This window comes from Danio rerio, chromosome 3 (assembly GCF_049306965.1).
Source record: "Danio rerio strain Tuebingen ecotype United States chromosome 3, GRCz12tu, whole genome shotgun sequence".
Classification (NCBI taxonomy): domain Eukaryota; kingdom Metazoa; phylum Chordata; class Actinopteri; order Cypriniformes; family Danionidae; genus Danio; species Danio rerio.
The window spans coordinates 6317832-6333922 of NC_133178.1; the positions used below are offsets into that span (position 1 = coordinate 6317832).

General features: G+C 36.3%; 2 protein-coding genes across 2 annotated transcripts in view; one reads left to right on the forward strand and one right to left on the reverse strand.

The window, feature by feature from the left end:
* Nucleotides 1–983: 983 nt before the first annotated feature.
* On the reverse strand, nt 984–7579 carry LOC100148648 (uncharacterized). Its single transcript, XM_001923557.9, has 3 exons — nt 7433–7579; nt 3682–3815; nt 984–2285 (listed from the first exon to the last, which is right to left on the reverse strand). The coding sequence occupies exon 3, from the start codon at nt 2278–2280 to the stop codon at nt 1363–1365; it is 918 nt and encodes a 305-aa protein (XP_001923592.1). The 5' UTR covers nt 2281–2285; nt 3682–3815; nt 7433–7579; the 3' UTR covers nt 984–1362.
* A 1578-nt stretch (nt 7580–9157) lies between these two features.
* rtbdn (retbindin) overlaps nt 9158–16091 on the forward strand; it is a 47075-nt gene continuing 40141 nt past the window's right edge. The window contains exon 1 of the mRNA XM_009299101.5: nt 9158–9297. The gene's annotated coding sequence lies outside the window, so the exon portion shown is untranslated. The remainder of the gene's footprint in view (nt 9298–16091) is intronic.

Below are 16091 nucleotides of genomic sequence, written 5' to 3' on the forward strand. Positions count from 1 at the left end.
TTGTGCCTTTAATAGCCTTTTTCTCGCATGTTTACTGGGTTAAAAATCTTACATTCCATCTCCACCTGCTGGTGAAAGCGAGAGCAGCTGGCGATCTTCAATCTGCAATCTATTGCTTTTCCTGCAGTTCCCGGATGTAATGTTGAATTTTAACAGTCGAATTTGATCCACTGAATTCATGGAAGCGAATATTTGAACTGAAATAAAATGAACTGAAAATTACCTTTTGAATATTATACATCGTATTTTTAAAGGGTATTGAATATTTTGTAAGTGAAATCTGAAAATTGAATATGAATTATTGAATTTTTAAGTATGAAAACGTGTTTGAAATATTTTTCGTTGAAATATTCAAAGCTTAAATATACAGATGTGTTAAATTTCAGGACCTAAAAATACAAACCCTGGAATTCAAGTCATTAAAATGCAAGAACTTGTTAATACGGTGTATTATTTTTTTCAGTTTGTGATATTCAACAAGCTTTTTAATTCAAGACTTTAGGCATTGATTTTGTTCCATAGATGAATATAATTTTTCTGAGTTAGGTTCAATCTAACTTTGTGACTATTGCGTACATTTTCGTTTCTAGCAAAACCGTTGAACTCCTTGTCTAAATTTGACTCCTTGAGTATGAATTTGTTAACAGACTGACTGGAATTAACCTAACTTGGCAAATCAAAGGTTACATCGATTCAAACATACCTGACAGAGGATGAGTTTTCTTCCTTTCTCTTCCTGTTAACATACACTGCGTTAAACACACCTGCAGCTGTTTGTTACCTAATCTCTGGCAGCATAGAAGATAACCAAATGAACTGGTCTGTAGTGGTTCTTTGGGTAGAGTGTAACTCAGCAAATCGGGGTTGAGCTAATTTTTTTTAGTCTGGAACAAAGTCAGATCTTTGTTGAGCTTAAGGTTCCAATCTGATTTCAGACTCTGTCCGGGTCACGGCACCAAGAATGTAGGACACTCACTGGGGTATCTTAAAATGCGTTTTTATTGAGAACTTGACATGTTTTAACCAGTGACATGTTTAAATTACAGTAATGACAGGATGATGTAAAACATTGTGGCAATTTATAAAAACTCAAGCCTAATATTAAGCTCATTTATAGGGTGTTCAACACCCCACACCCAACCATGAGGTTACAAGAACTAGGCTTATGTCAGCATCCCAGAGATAAATCACGAGAGCTAAGACTACATCAACATCTCAAGAACAGCATGTATCCAATAAAAAAGAGAAAACAACCCAAGCAAAGAAAAGCTAACTTACAACACTTTTAACACAATAAAATCGGCAAAGACACAAAAGGCGCTCCCATGGAAACTCACAAATCCCTCCACAAGTCACACAATGTCATTTGGACAATTTCTTTGCAGTGTGGACTTGCATGTGTATTTTCAGCTGTGACGATTGTGCAAAACTTTTCAGACACTGTTCACAAGTAAAAGAATTCTCTCCAGTGTGAATCCTTTCATGTATTTTCAGGTTTCCTAACTGACTGAATCTCTTGTCACAGTGTGAACACTTGTAGGGTTTCTCTCCAGTGTGAATCCTGACATGTGTTTTCAGGTTTCCTAACTGACTGAAACTCTTGTTGCAGTGTGAACAGATGTAAGGTTTCTCTCCAGTGTGAATCCTCTCGTGTGTTTTCAGGCTTCCTAACTGACTGAATGTCTTGTAGCAGAGTGAACACTTGTATGGTTTCTCTCCAGTGTGAATCCTTTCATGTATTTTCAGGCCTCCCAAATCAATGAATCTTTTGTCGCAGTGTGAACATTTGTACGGTTTCTCTCCAGTGTGAATCCTCTCATGTTGTTTTAATTCTCCAGCAGTAAAATAAGTCTTCTCACACTTAAAGCACATGTACTCGCTCACACCAGTGTGGATCTTCTGATGATTTCTTAAACTACCTTGATGTCTGAAACTCTTTCCACACACAGAGCATGAATAAGGCTTCTCCTTTGTATGAACTCTAAGGTGGCTCTTTAGCCCAAAAGCCCTCAAAAATGTTTTGCCACACTGATCACATTTGTGTGTTTTCTCTCCAGTGTGGATCAGCATGTGTTTATTAAGGTTTGATGATGCTCTGAAACTCTTCCCACACTGAATGCATGTGAATGGTTTCTCTCCAGTGTGGATCCTCATGTGACCCTGGAGACTCTGTTTATTTGTTAGACTCTTTCCACACTGAGTGCAGGTGACACGTTCTTTGTCCTTTCTCTTAAACGAGTGAGTTTTCCCTCTCGTTTTGTCTTGGTGTGTCTCCTCCATCAGGCCTAAAATGAAAATGAAAAGGACATTTTTGTTTCTGTTTGCATTTTAAATTATATTATAAAAAAGGTGAAAATAGATAACACTACATTAGGGATGTAATGGTATTGTAAATACCGTCATACCGCAATATTAATTTTTTTCGATATTACCGTAGTCGCATGACTCGGTAAAACTATAGGTCTTCTGAGAAAATTTGCTCAGGCGAATGAAGCGAACGGGAGGTACCGGAAACTACAATTCCCATCAGCCCATGCTTGACCATCATCCCTTGCGGTCTGTTGTCGCTACAGATCCAGTAATGCGGAAATGGAGTGTGCTGCTAGAAGCGGGGATCAAAAAGAGCTGGAAATGATCGAACCTGAAGCGGGTGTTGTCGCCGCACGCGTACTGAATAGCGGTGTTGTCGCGCGAGTTCTTATCAGCTGTGTTGTCGCACAGGTTGAGCCCTGTGTGTGCACGTGCCTGCAAGTTGGGGAACACGACTAATAACAGTCATGGGGACTGCAGAAACACAGCACACTGTTCAGATTGATGCAGACATAAGACCTCTATCTCACACATGGTTTGTCCTCTCAAGTGGGGGAAAGACAATGCACAATGTTACCCACTGCTGTCAACCTGGGCCAAGTCATATCTCTCTTGTCCCAGAAACCTCAGTCCCTAATGAGAGGGTTTTTTTTCTGTTGCAGGGGACATTGTAAATACCCAGAGATACCAGCTTTTACCAGATTATAGTTATAAGATAATTTTCCTTTAAACCCATCTCTGTCTAAGTGAGTGAGTGATTAAATGTTGAATGTGATGAGTTTTCAACAATACTAAATTAAAACTTAATTTTTTTACATGGTTTAATATTTTTTTGTTATTAAAATTGAAGTTCCTGTTTCAAAGCTTACAGATAGATGGCTAATTTGTATGTCATTGACACTTTTGGCACTTTTTTGGAGTATTTTCATAAGTTTTGTTTTTTTCCAGTAAATGATTCAATAAATACCGTACCGTGACATTCATACCGAGGTATTACCGTACCGTGAAATTCTGATACTGTTACATCCCTACACTACATGAATTACACCTATCTGCTTCTTTCAGAAAATGCTACCAAAATGGATCCCGGACAGATATACATTTACCTGACGCTTTTGTCCAAAGCGACTTACAATTGAGGAAGCATTCAGGGATTCATCAGGAAGAGGCAATACACACAAGAAGTGTTAATTATACAAAGAAACAGTTAACGCTCAGAGAATTACGTGTTTTTTAAAAAATATTTTCAGATGTTGAGTGATTGTAAAAAAGTGTCTGGTACAACTGTGCAAAACTGGTGCGAGTGTCAGTTAAAATGACAAAGAGATAGACGAGTGTGTTTTCTGCAGGTGGTTTGTCAAGCCCACTCACCTGTGTGAGGCACGTTCCGAATCACTTTGATTCACTTGATGAAGACAAAAATATATTGAGGGACTGGAGAATTCAATGCTGCGGATGGTTCGTAGGTTCTTACATCCCCGGTTCCAGGATTCAATAGAGGAAACCTTATAATAAGGCAAGGCAAGGCAAGTTTATTTATATAGCACATTTCATACACAATGGCAATTCAAAGTGCTTTACATAAACAAGAATAAAAGAAACAAGTAAAATAAAAATGAAAACAAATAATAAAAATGCGTAAAAACAAAACATAAAAACAGGTAAAATGTGATATAAAAGAATAGAGAAGAAGAGAAAAACATAATAGCGCAATCTGAAATTTAATATTGGATTAATATTGGAGCACATCTGATCATTTCTGAAAGCTGATTCCAGCAGCGGGGGGCGTAGTGGCTGAAAGCTGATTCACCCTGCTTTGACTGAACTCTTGGAACTTCTAGTTTTTATGATCCTAAAGATCTGAGTGATCTGTTAGGTTTGTATTGAGTGAGCATATCTGTAATGTATTTAGGTCCTAGGCCATTTAGTGATTTATAGACCAGTAATAATACTTTGAAATCTATTCTGAATGTAACTGGCAGCCAGTGTAGAGACCTGAGGACAGGTGTGATGTGCTCTGATTTCCTGCTTCTGGTTAGAATTTTGGCTGCAGCATTCTGGATGAGCTGCAACTGTCTGACTGTCTTTTTAGGAAGACCAGTGAGGAGTCCATTACAGTAATCCACCCTGCTGCTGATAAAAGCATGAACAAGTTTCTCTAAATCTTCACTAGAAACAAAGCATCTGATTCTTGCTATGTTTTTGAGATGATAGTATGCTGATTTACTGACTGCTTTGACATGACTGTTGAAACTCAGATCTGACTCCAGAGTCACAGGACAATGTTGAATAGGACAATGTTGAACTTAGTATCATGCCTGTGTCATTACAAGGAAAGTTATTCTTAGCCCCCAAATTCAACAAGAACAACTGACTATATTCTGCAATCTGGAAGTGCACTTGTTTTTGGGAATGTTTTAGAACTTCCAATTTAGTTGCCTACGGGAGAAATGACTAGGAGTAATAAAAAGATTATCAAACTTCTTCCCCTACAACAGGCATGTCCAAACTCCATCCTGGCGGGCCGGTGTCCTGCAAAGTTTAGTTCCAACCCCAATCAGACACACTTGGGCTAGCTAATCAAGCTCTTACTAGGCTTTCTAGAAACGAACTTGCTTCAACATACCTACAAGGATGTGTTAAAATCTGCAGGACACCGGCCCTCCTGGACCGAGTTTGGACACCCCTGCCCTACAAACAAGTGTATTCATGACTGTACATAAAAAGTAGAATGCTACAATAAGAACATATCAGTTTGCAACATGAAGCAGCATAGCGAGCTGTTTTAGTGGAGCTGTTTTAATAAACGGAAGTAAATGAGATCATAAGGGTTGAGCCAAAGACTTCCAAATGGCTACGCCTACTTGTACATGATGAATAAGGTAAATTCATTCATTTTCTTTTTGGTTTATTCTCTTTATTAATCTGGGGTCACCACAGCAGAATGAACCGCCAACTTATCCAGCATATGTTTTACACAGCGTATGCCCATTACTGGGAAACACCCATTGCAATTACACCAACACATACACTACGGCCAATTTAGTTTATTCAATTCACATATAGCCAGGCCCAGATTAAGAATTCAGAGGCCCCTGGGCACAATGTCTTGTAGGCCCCCTACTAGCCACACCCCTGATTGAATTAAAAAATTAGATTCATATATTTTTTAAATAAAATTAATTTATAATGTATTGCCTGCATTTTTTAAATAAATGACATAGTACAGATATTTCCAGTCTACAGAGATTAAACTTATTATTTTTTTAGTGCTGTCAATTGATTAAAAAAGATTAACTAATTAATCGCGCTTTAAAAAAAAATTAATTAATAGTTAATTTATAAATATGATCCCTGCAACTTCTCCTAATCTTTCAGAATAGCATGCATGTCCAACTTCAGTTGAAACAATTTGTCGGAAAAACTAAATCCTGTGCTCCATTTTTTATTAATACCTAAATATGAGACTTGTTATATCTGCACTATGGCTAATATAAATGGTAGTCTTTAATAAACTCCCTTTATCAGTTAATAAACATTATTTTAACATTACATTATTAGGCCTATGCACGTTTAAACTGTTAGTTTTATATTACAGTTTTATTAATAATTAAAATTTAGATTAATTTAGATTTAAATTTTTCTGCAAATTATGTTGTGTACTCAGAATTTTTTGGTCACATCCGTAACGCATGTTTTTTTCCCTTATTTAATGCGCAAAGCATGTTTCCTGATTAATATTTTTCTGATCCCATAATTCTGTGGTCAGTTGTTTTGGATATATACTTTCAATGTGACTTTATGTTTCGAGTTTTAAATGTAAATATCACATCCATAATGCTGGATTTGCTCATATATATATATATATATATATATATATATATATATATATATATATATACACACACACACACACACACACACACACACACACATATATATATACATATATATATATACACACATATAAATACAGTTGAAGTCACAATTTTTAGCCCCCCTTTAAATTTTTTTTTTCTCTTTTTTAAATATTTCCCAAATGATGTTTAACAGAGCAAGGAAACTTTCATGGTATGTCTGATAATATTTTTTTCTTCTGGATATAGTCTTATTTCTTTCATGTCAGCTAGAATAAAAGCAGTTTTAAATTTTTAAACACAATTTTAAGGACAAAATTATTAGCCCCTTAAAGCTATATTCTTTTGATAGTCTACAGAACAAACCATCATTATACAATGACTTGCCTAATTACCCTAATTAACCTAGTTAAGCCTTTAAATGTTCCTTTAAGCTGTATAGAAGTGTCTTGAAAAATATCTAGTAAAATATTATTTACTGTCATCATGGCAAAGATAAAATAAATCAATCATTATAAATGAGTTATTAAAACTATTATGTTTAGAAATGTATTCTTCAACTGTGTGTGTATATATATATATATATATATATATATATATATATATATATATATATATATATATATATATATATATATATATATAGTATTTACCTGTCCCCACCAATGTCAAGTGCAAACCTACTACACCCTTGTTGGTTTTATATTCACACATTCATTTAGTGACAACTCATGACATGCTCCCTATATTATTTACCATATTCTCTTTGAATATTTGGTCTGAAATCACATGCAACTGTGACTTCAACACAACATTAGCTCTATTTATATGACTGTAAACAACGTTTAAATTTGCAAGGAATAATTTCCTGATATTGTATTATTAAGGAGAAAGTGTGAATATGCGAAAATAAATCCAACTTTACCTCAATAATCACTAAATTGTGTAAAATTGAACACAGAAAATGCAGAAATGAAACACGTCGGCTAATAATGATCAGACTAATGCAAATGTGAAGCTTAAATATAGAAATGTAAAAGTAAACAGGAATCATAACCTGTGGTTTTACCATGACAAGTTAACAGAACTTAATAGAGGTAACCTACAAACCTAAACTAATTTACATTTCTGTAAAGAAACCTTCACAAGCTAACCAAAAACAAACCGAGTGTAAACAAACACGGCTGAATATTGAGACAGTTAAATGAACTAATAGACATGTGGGAATAACACCTGTTCATGAATAACGTTAGCAGCTGAAATACCTGGAAATTCCGTCTTCCTGATCGTTTTACAGGGTAATTTACAGACCCAGGATAAGTCTGTAGTGTTCGTTAAAAACACACTGTAGTTTAACTATTAAAAACTGAACTTTAGCCTATTATTTCTTTAGCATTCTCTTTTAATTTCGCGAGTTTTTCCTCTTCTTGAGATGCTTTTTGGCGCCTGTCTAAGCAGCTGAATAGTGCACTACCGCCACCTGTTGGACTGCATTCGCACATGCGCTGAGATCTGCTCGGTCAGTCTGTGCATTAAAGCTAATAATATTGTAAAATAATCTTTAATTTCTTATACAGACCGAGCGTTTCGCTTCACAAAAGCTCAGTGTGTCATCAGGAGCCATGACTATTGATTTGGACTCGTTTGTATGCGTTTATTACTATTTTCTGGCGTTATATGAACGATATTAATGACCACTGAAGAAAAAAAGTCGCCTACATCTTGGATGACCTGTGGGTGAGTAAATTCACTGGAGATTCATTTTCTTCTCTTTAATAGGTGTGAACAGGGACAAATAAGATTTCTGCCACCTCATTATACTGATAATTTAGAGAAATAGTTTTTTTTTTATAACATTGAAATTTTCCACACCACAACCCTCACAGATCTCATTCATTCATTTTCTTGTCGGCTTAGTCCCTTTGTTAATCCGGGGTCACCACAGCTGAATGAACCGCCAACTTATCCAGCAAGTTTTTAGGCAGCAGATGCCCTTCCAGCCGCAACCCATCTCTGGAAAACATCCACACACACACACACACACACACACACACACACACTCATACACTATGGACAATTTACCCTACCCAATTCACCTGTACCGCATGTCTTTGGACTGTGGGGGAAACCGGAGCACCCGGAGGAAACCCACGCGAAGGCTGGGAAAACATGCAAACTCCACACAGAAACGCCAACTGAGCCAAGGTTCAAACCAGCAACCTTCTTGCTGTGAGGCGACAGCATTACCTACTGCACCACTCCCTCGCCACAATCTCTTTAAACACATTTTAATTTTTTTCACGCCGCTGCCTGCCGTTTCTGGCTCTCTTGCTTTTTTCAACCCACAGTGTTACTCAGTGTGGATGTCACATCAAAGATTCAAATGTTACCACTCAGTGGGTTAGGTCACGTGACTCATGTTACATTATTGTGGCTTTGAGGCTCTACAGGATTCGAATTACAGGCCAGAGTTAGTTAAAAATACACTTTATTACAATATATATTAAACATAAATACATTACATTAATTATTATATAACATTAAACTACATAAAATAATTAAAAGGACAACTTCTGGAAGGTTTGGCTCTGGGGGGTGGTTACGGGCATGTGTTCATAAGATAAAAACTAAGCTAAAACTATTAAAACCATCAATGAAATGAACTAAAACTAAACTGAAATATACAGCAAATGTAAAAATAGGATCAAAATAAAAAGGATAAATGTAAAACTACTCTTCATCTTTATTTCTTAAGCACTCTTACATTGTAGATTGTGTCAAGACAGCTTAACACAGATATAGCATAGCATAATTAGCATAGAGGTAAACTGAAAGTATTGATGTTCAATTTAGCTCAGTTCTGGGTAAATTTTACCTAAGTGAAGGGAAATAAACAGGCAACAAATAGAGAATTGAGAAACAAATGGAGGCTAGTATCCGCAGTGATGGTGTGATGTGCTGAAGTGTGTGTTGTTGCGTCTGATTCACAGATGCTGTAACAGGTGGTGTTAAATGTGCCGCAGTGACCGCAGTGTTCAGACGCTCCTGATAATCTCTTCAGGACTCGTCTACACCTGAGGAAACACATGGACAGTCGTGACCCCTTAATACGACACCGACACCACTGCTGGTAAACTTTTTATTTCTATAGTGCTTCTACAATGTAGTTAAAGTTCAATTTAGTTCAGTTCAGTGTGGTTTATTTCACTGCTAACACATATAAAGGTATATTCAAATCACATCTCAAGGGCTGTTTCCCAATATGCATTCTTGCGTCCTCGTGTTCTCGTGTAACGTCATTAACAGCTGCCAAAATTCAGTTCCAACACTCAAACCCTTAAGAACAGAGGACGCGTGAACCTTCCCGGATGTGTTCTTGATATCGAGGACGCATGGATGCAGACTTGAGCACCGAAATCTCTCTAGAAGTCCCCGAAGTCATTGCGACTTGTGATGGGAAGCGCAGCATTTCATATAGGGTTATTATTAAAGCTCAGAGATAACACTTACTTATCTCAGGAGTTCCCCTAAATGAGACGGTGAATATAAACATTACCATGGACATCTTAATAAAGGAACAAACACATTAAGGGTGTTTATTTGCTGAAATTCCTGTTAAAATCTGATTTGTTTGTATTGTGCAACGTATATTTGCAAAGTCTTCATGCAAAGTATATATTTTGAAAAGGGGAAAACCAATAGTTCATTGTATGAATGCGGTAATGTGTAAATAATAGGGATGTAACCAGGGGGGGACTGGGACTAAAAATCAGCCCTGGCACTGCAGCCACACCAGCCCACATTACCACACAGACACAGCCCCACCCAAGGACACGCACATTCACTACTTAAATTTGTGTACAGATGGTAAAATTATATAAGCAGTACCTATTCAAGAGATATTTAAACATTTAACGTATGTGACTGAAACAAAAACAACCCATTTATATACGCAATCATGTCATTCATTTTCTTTTCGGCTTAGTCCCTTTATTAATCTGGGAATCGACAACTTATTCTGCATATGTTTTATACAGTGGATGCCCTTAAAGCTGCTACCCATTACTGGGCTACCCAATTCCCAATTGGCCTACCCAATTCACCTATAGCATGTGTTTGGACTTGTGAAGGAAACCAAAAGGAAATCCACACGAACATTCAAACTCCACACAGAAACACCAACTGACCCAGATGAGGCTCAAACCAGCGACTTTCTTGCTGTGAGGCGACAGCACTACCTACTGCGCCACTGCACTGCCCCCTTTCGAGACTAGTTCAGTTAATTTTATGTAATTGGCAATGTCTGACTTGACTGCCTTTCCCTTTTTATGGTCCATCTATGACTATTAGCTTGCGTTGCACTCACTGTTTGTTTGACATTCTTGCCAAATTTTGATTATGTCTGCGTAACCTCAGATTGGGTCGGCCCATCTCGAAACCAGCCGGTTGTTGCTGATTGGGCCAATGCTTAACATTTACTATTATTCTTACTATTATCACTATCATCATTATAATATTCACATCTCGCACGAGATAAAAGCTGCCTACATTGAAAAAAATAATACATATGAAAAAAAAATAATAATAAAAATAGCTGACTGGCCCACATTTAAAAAATGGTCCGGCCCTTCTGGCATTTGCCAGAATTGCCAGATGGCCAGTCCGCCCCTGGATGTAACGGTATCAGAATTTCATGGTATGATAATACCTCGGTATGAAAGGCACGGTACGGTATTTATTGAATCATTTACAGGAAAAACAAAACTAATGAAAAGACTCGAAAAAAGTGCCAAAAGTGTTTATTTACCTTAGCACTGAACATATCAATGACATACAAATGAACCATCTATCTGTAAGTTTCGAAACAGGAACTTCAATTTTTCAATTTTAATACCAAAAAACTATTAAACCATGTAAAAAAAATAAAGGAAATAAAGGAGGTGGGCATGTGTTGTTGGTTGAGTAGTGAGCGATGTATCTGTGAAGGGGGGCACACACGCTGCTTCAGTGCGAAGTCTTGTTCTGCCCCAGCTAACACTACTGAGCGTTCTCTTCCTTGCCTGCTTTCCCATTGTGATCCTGCTTCATTACTGACCCAGTCTAGCCTGCCGCCTGCCTTGTACTTCAGCCTGAATCCCGACTTTGATCCTAGCCGCCTGCCTTTAAACTCAAGCCTGCTTACCGACTCTAATACTAGCCGCCTGCCTCTGACCCATGCCTGCATACTCATCCTGTGTTTACCAGCCGCCAGCCCAACAACTATGTTTGATGTGAGTTTGCGCACGCACAACATCTGTGTGCTATTGTTTATTAAACTGTGTTTAATAAAAATACTGCAAATGGATCCCTCTGTGTCAGCCACTTCGTTACAGAATTATTAGCCCTCCTTTGAATTTCTATTTATCTATTAAATATTTTCCAAATGATGTTTAACAGATACAGGAAATTTTCACAGTATGTCTGATAATATTTTTTCTTCTGGAGAAAGTATTATTTGTTTTATTTCGGCTAGAATAAAAGCAGATTTTATTTTTTTTAAAAAGCATTTTAAGAAGAAAATATTAGCCCCTTTAAGCTATATATATATATATATATATATATATATATATATATATATATATATATATATATATATATATATATATATATATATATTTTTTTTTTTTTTTTTTAATTATTAGTCTACAAAACAAACCATCATTGTACAATAACTTGTCTAATTACCCTAACCTGCCCAGGTGACCTAAATAATCTAGTTAAGCCTTTGAATGTGATTTACAGCTGTATAGAAGTGTCTTGAAACGCATCTAGCGAAATATTATTTACTGTCATCATGGCAAAGATAAAATAAATCAGTTATTAGAGATGAGTTATTAAAACTGTTATGTTTATAAATGTGTTGAAGAAATCTTCTCTCCGTTAAACAGGAATCGGGGAAAAAATAAACAGGGGGGTGAATAATTCTGACTTCAACTTGATCTCTAAAATAAATCAATAATACATGTCATTCACAAGAGGGCGAATCATTTTGACTTCAACTATACATTCCTGTATTTCCAACAACAATTGTTTCACCTAGCTAAACACATTTCCGCTTTCCGTGACCTCACGCGCGTAATAAACACCCATATTAAAATGCGTGTCATTTTCACACTCCTGATGTCAGAGCGCTTCACCTACGTGCCTCTTCTGCCAGTCCCTAATGAGCTTAAAGCATTAAGATCCTCACGTCTGCCCGGTATCTATTTCTCATCCCATTGACGCAATCTGGTGTTTCCCAATCGGGATCTGACGTGTCCTGGACTCATTCTGGGCCTTTATAAAGAGGTCCGCTCCAGCATGCATGTGTCAGTCTCATCAATCAGCTGCTTTTGAGCACTTCAGATCTCTGTCTGGATGAATATGGAGCCCGTCGGTCACTCTGTGAGCATCCCGGAGCCGGCGTATCCTCGGCCGCCACTGCGTGTGGCCCATAGAGGAGCCTCATCGCATTTTGTCGGCAGCACAATTGTGATTTTGTCTTCATACGCCGTGGCTACACTGGCGATGAACTGCGGGAAGAAGATTCAAGAGGAGAGGTTGAAGTCGACGGATAACTGAGCTAAGATTGGAGAGACTCCCTAAAGTGAAATATTAAGGCGGTGATTGAAATCATTGCTTTCGTCAAGGTCTCAGGTCGATACGCCTGTGAAGACTTCACAGTTTTATTGTGATTCTGCTGAATCATGAAGACGAAGACAGAGAAATGGACATATTCATCTTCATCTCATATACTGTGTGAGTTCACAAAAGAAAGCATCGACTCTGCAATCGGCATTACACTGATCTGAAATAAACTGGACTGAAGTTCAACAGTGACTTTTATACTGTAATGAACTGAAGCGCTACAGAAATAAAGATGAACTGATTGGAATTGACTCGGAAAATGAACTGAAATGAGGCCAGATGTTAAAGTTGTTGCTTTTTTACGGATTTGTTTAAAATGATGTGTCTGATGATTGTGAAATACTGAAATTAATAAAATGTTTTCATATGTTTTAAAGAAGCTTTATGTTTGACTTGACAATAATACAGCAGATCATAGTATTTACATGCAAGATATTTTTTTCCTCACCAGTACAGATTTCCTCAACAAAAAAAGTCATTTAACACTTGTTTCTACATCCCATGAAAACATACTATAGTCATTCATAATAAAGACTATAGTTCTACCAGAAAGACTTTAGGAGGCAGATAAGCATTTGAACATTTATTGTGAATTGTTTGCATGAATGCACATTCATTACTGTACTTTTATAAAGCTCTTCAGCGTAAGCCCTGTCTAAGTGCAGAACTCTGGATGAGCTGGCAGATCCTGCCTGAAGAGCCGACCAGGTGATGGGGAAGATGGAGGAAAACTCAACGTCACCTGAATACAGCGAAACAGATTGTTTAGATGGGCTTATATACATGGCTTGCTTGGTTGTTATAGGCTGACGAGATTATTATGAATGACATGACATCTCAGTCTTCCTGGTAGAACTATCGCTAAAGCTTTCATTCTTTTTGAACCGCACCAGCTATGAAATGCAGATTGAAGATATAAGTAGAGAGATTGAAGTCGACAGAAAACTGATCTAAGATTGGAGAGACTTTCTGGAGTGAAATGTTCTGAGGCAATCTATAAAATCGATGCTTTCGGCAAGTCGATTTGATGCAATTTTATGTTTTATTCTGCTGAATCATGAATTCAAAGACATTATTTGCTTTGGCAATTATAAACTACATATTTGAAAGCTTAAAAGCTTACAGTTTCCATATTTCATCACTGATTTCTGATATACAGTTGAAGTCAGAATTATTAGCCCTTCTTTGAATTTATTTTTATTTTTTAATTATTTCCCCAATCATGTTTGACAGAGCAAGGAAATTTTTTACAGAATGTCTGATAATATTTTTTCTTCTCGAGAAAGTCTTATTTGTTTTATTTTGGCTCGAATAAAAGCAGTTATTAATTTTTTAAACACCATTTTAAGGACAAATTTATTAGCCCCTTTAAGCTATATTTTTTTCAGATAGTCTACAGAACAAACCATCATTATACAATAACTTACCTAATTACTCTGCCTAGTTAACCTAATTAACCTAGTTAAGCCTTTAAATGTGATTTTAAGCTGTATAGAAGTGTCTTGAAGAATATCTAGTCAAATATTATGTGCTGTCATCATGGCAAAGATAAATAAATCAGTTATTAGAGATGAGTTATTAAAACTATTATGATTAGAAATGTGTTGTAAACTTCTTTACTGGGGCACATGCCCTGTAAAAATTGCCAGTGCCCCAGAAAATGCTTTGAGATGTGATTTACTTCATATGCAAGTGTATTTATTAGGAGGGGTAATCCCGGAGAAAGAGTTGTTATTCTATATGTGCAACCAAACCAATGCTGGTGAAAGCAATGCAGTGTAATCAGAAAGCAAACGGAGCATGTTCCCCATTAAATTCCCTAAGCAGGGAAAGATAACTAAAGAAAATTACATGATTACTTATGTTAAAGGTTCACGAAACCCTCCAGTACTTTTTAAAAAAATTTTTTTTTAGATTTTTCAGGTTTGTGTGTGTTGAGCATCAGTTAAGACAATGTTGCCACCTGTTAGGAAACTGGGTCATTTTGAGCTTTTGTCAGCTAATTTCAGCTTCTGAGTTTAAAATGATTTTTGGGGCGGGATCAAAATCAGCGACGGAGCGCAGTACTGCAAGTGCAAAGATTACGCGTCGGTTTCTCATTATTATTCATAGCGGAGTTTTCTTATCCTATGAGAAGAGCCGGCTTCTTAATTATTCATGAGAGCACGTGCATTCCAAAGGCAAGGCAGACCTGCCAGTGCCAAGCTGTGAGACACAGACCCACGGCACACAGTATTTAGCTGTTCACGAAGGGTGGTATGTGTTTGTTTCCATGATCCACGGGGTTTGTTGCATGTTTTTCCCGGCGATGCTGTCAGGGCCGATAAAGCATTTTTGTTGGGAGAGCAGTATGAGCATTAGAGAATGGCGGACGTGATTTTTCTGTTCATTTTTATGGAGGACGAAACCTGCAAAGACAATAAATAAATACGCAAATATACAAACAAATGAGTAAATAAATCCATAAATTCTTGCATAAATAAAACATTAAATAAACAAATATGCAACTAAATAAATAAATGTATATGAAAAATCCACAATTTCCTGCATAAATAAATATTTAAATAACTAATAGTGCAGATAGGCAAATAATTTAATAAATTACATGAAATGAGAAAATGCTAAACTGAAAGATAATTTTTTCTCCCTTTCAAATGCTTATTAAAATAAACTTTCAGTTTAACATCTTTTCATTTCCCTCGTGTTATTTATTTAATTATTTACCTGCACTATTAGTTGTTTATATATTTATTTATGCAGGAATTTATGGATTTCTAAATCAATTTATTTATTTATTTGTATATTTATTATTATTTTTTTATGCAAGAATTTCTGGATTTATTTACCCATTTATTTATATATTTGCATAGTATTGTTTTTGCAGGTTTCATCCCCCATACATTTTAGGGTAAAACACATTTGTTTTAAAATACATCTCTTTATTAATATAATAAAATATACATTTATTGTTTTAAAATTTTCCCTGATTTCGTAATAATAAAATTAAAATATATTTAAATAATTAAATAAATAAATAAACCACTTAGCCAATCAGAATCCATCGATTGTAACCGTCAAATGCTCATGTAATTCGCAGATGACGAAAGCGCGTGCTAATAATAAACAGGTCATTATCCTACATTTGTTTGGATGCTAATACATTATTACAGTGATTAATCTTGGTGTTAGTGACATTTATAGTCTTCTGGATAGTTCTACTGACATTTGGTAAGTGTTTGCTACGAAGCTTTGGGTGGT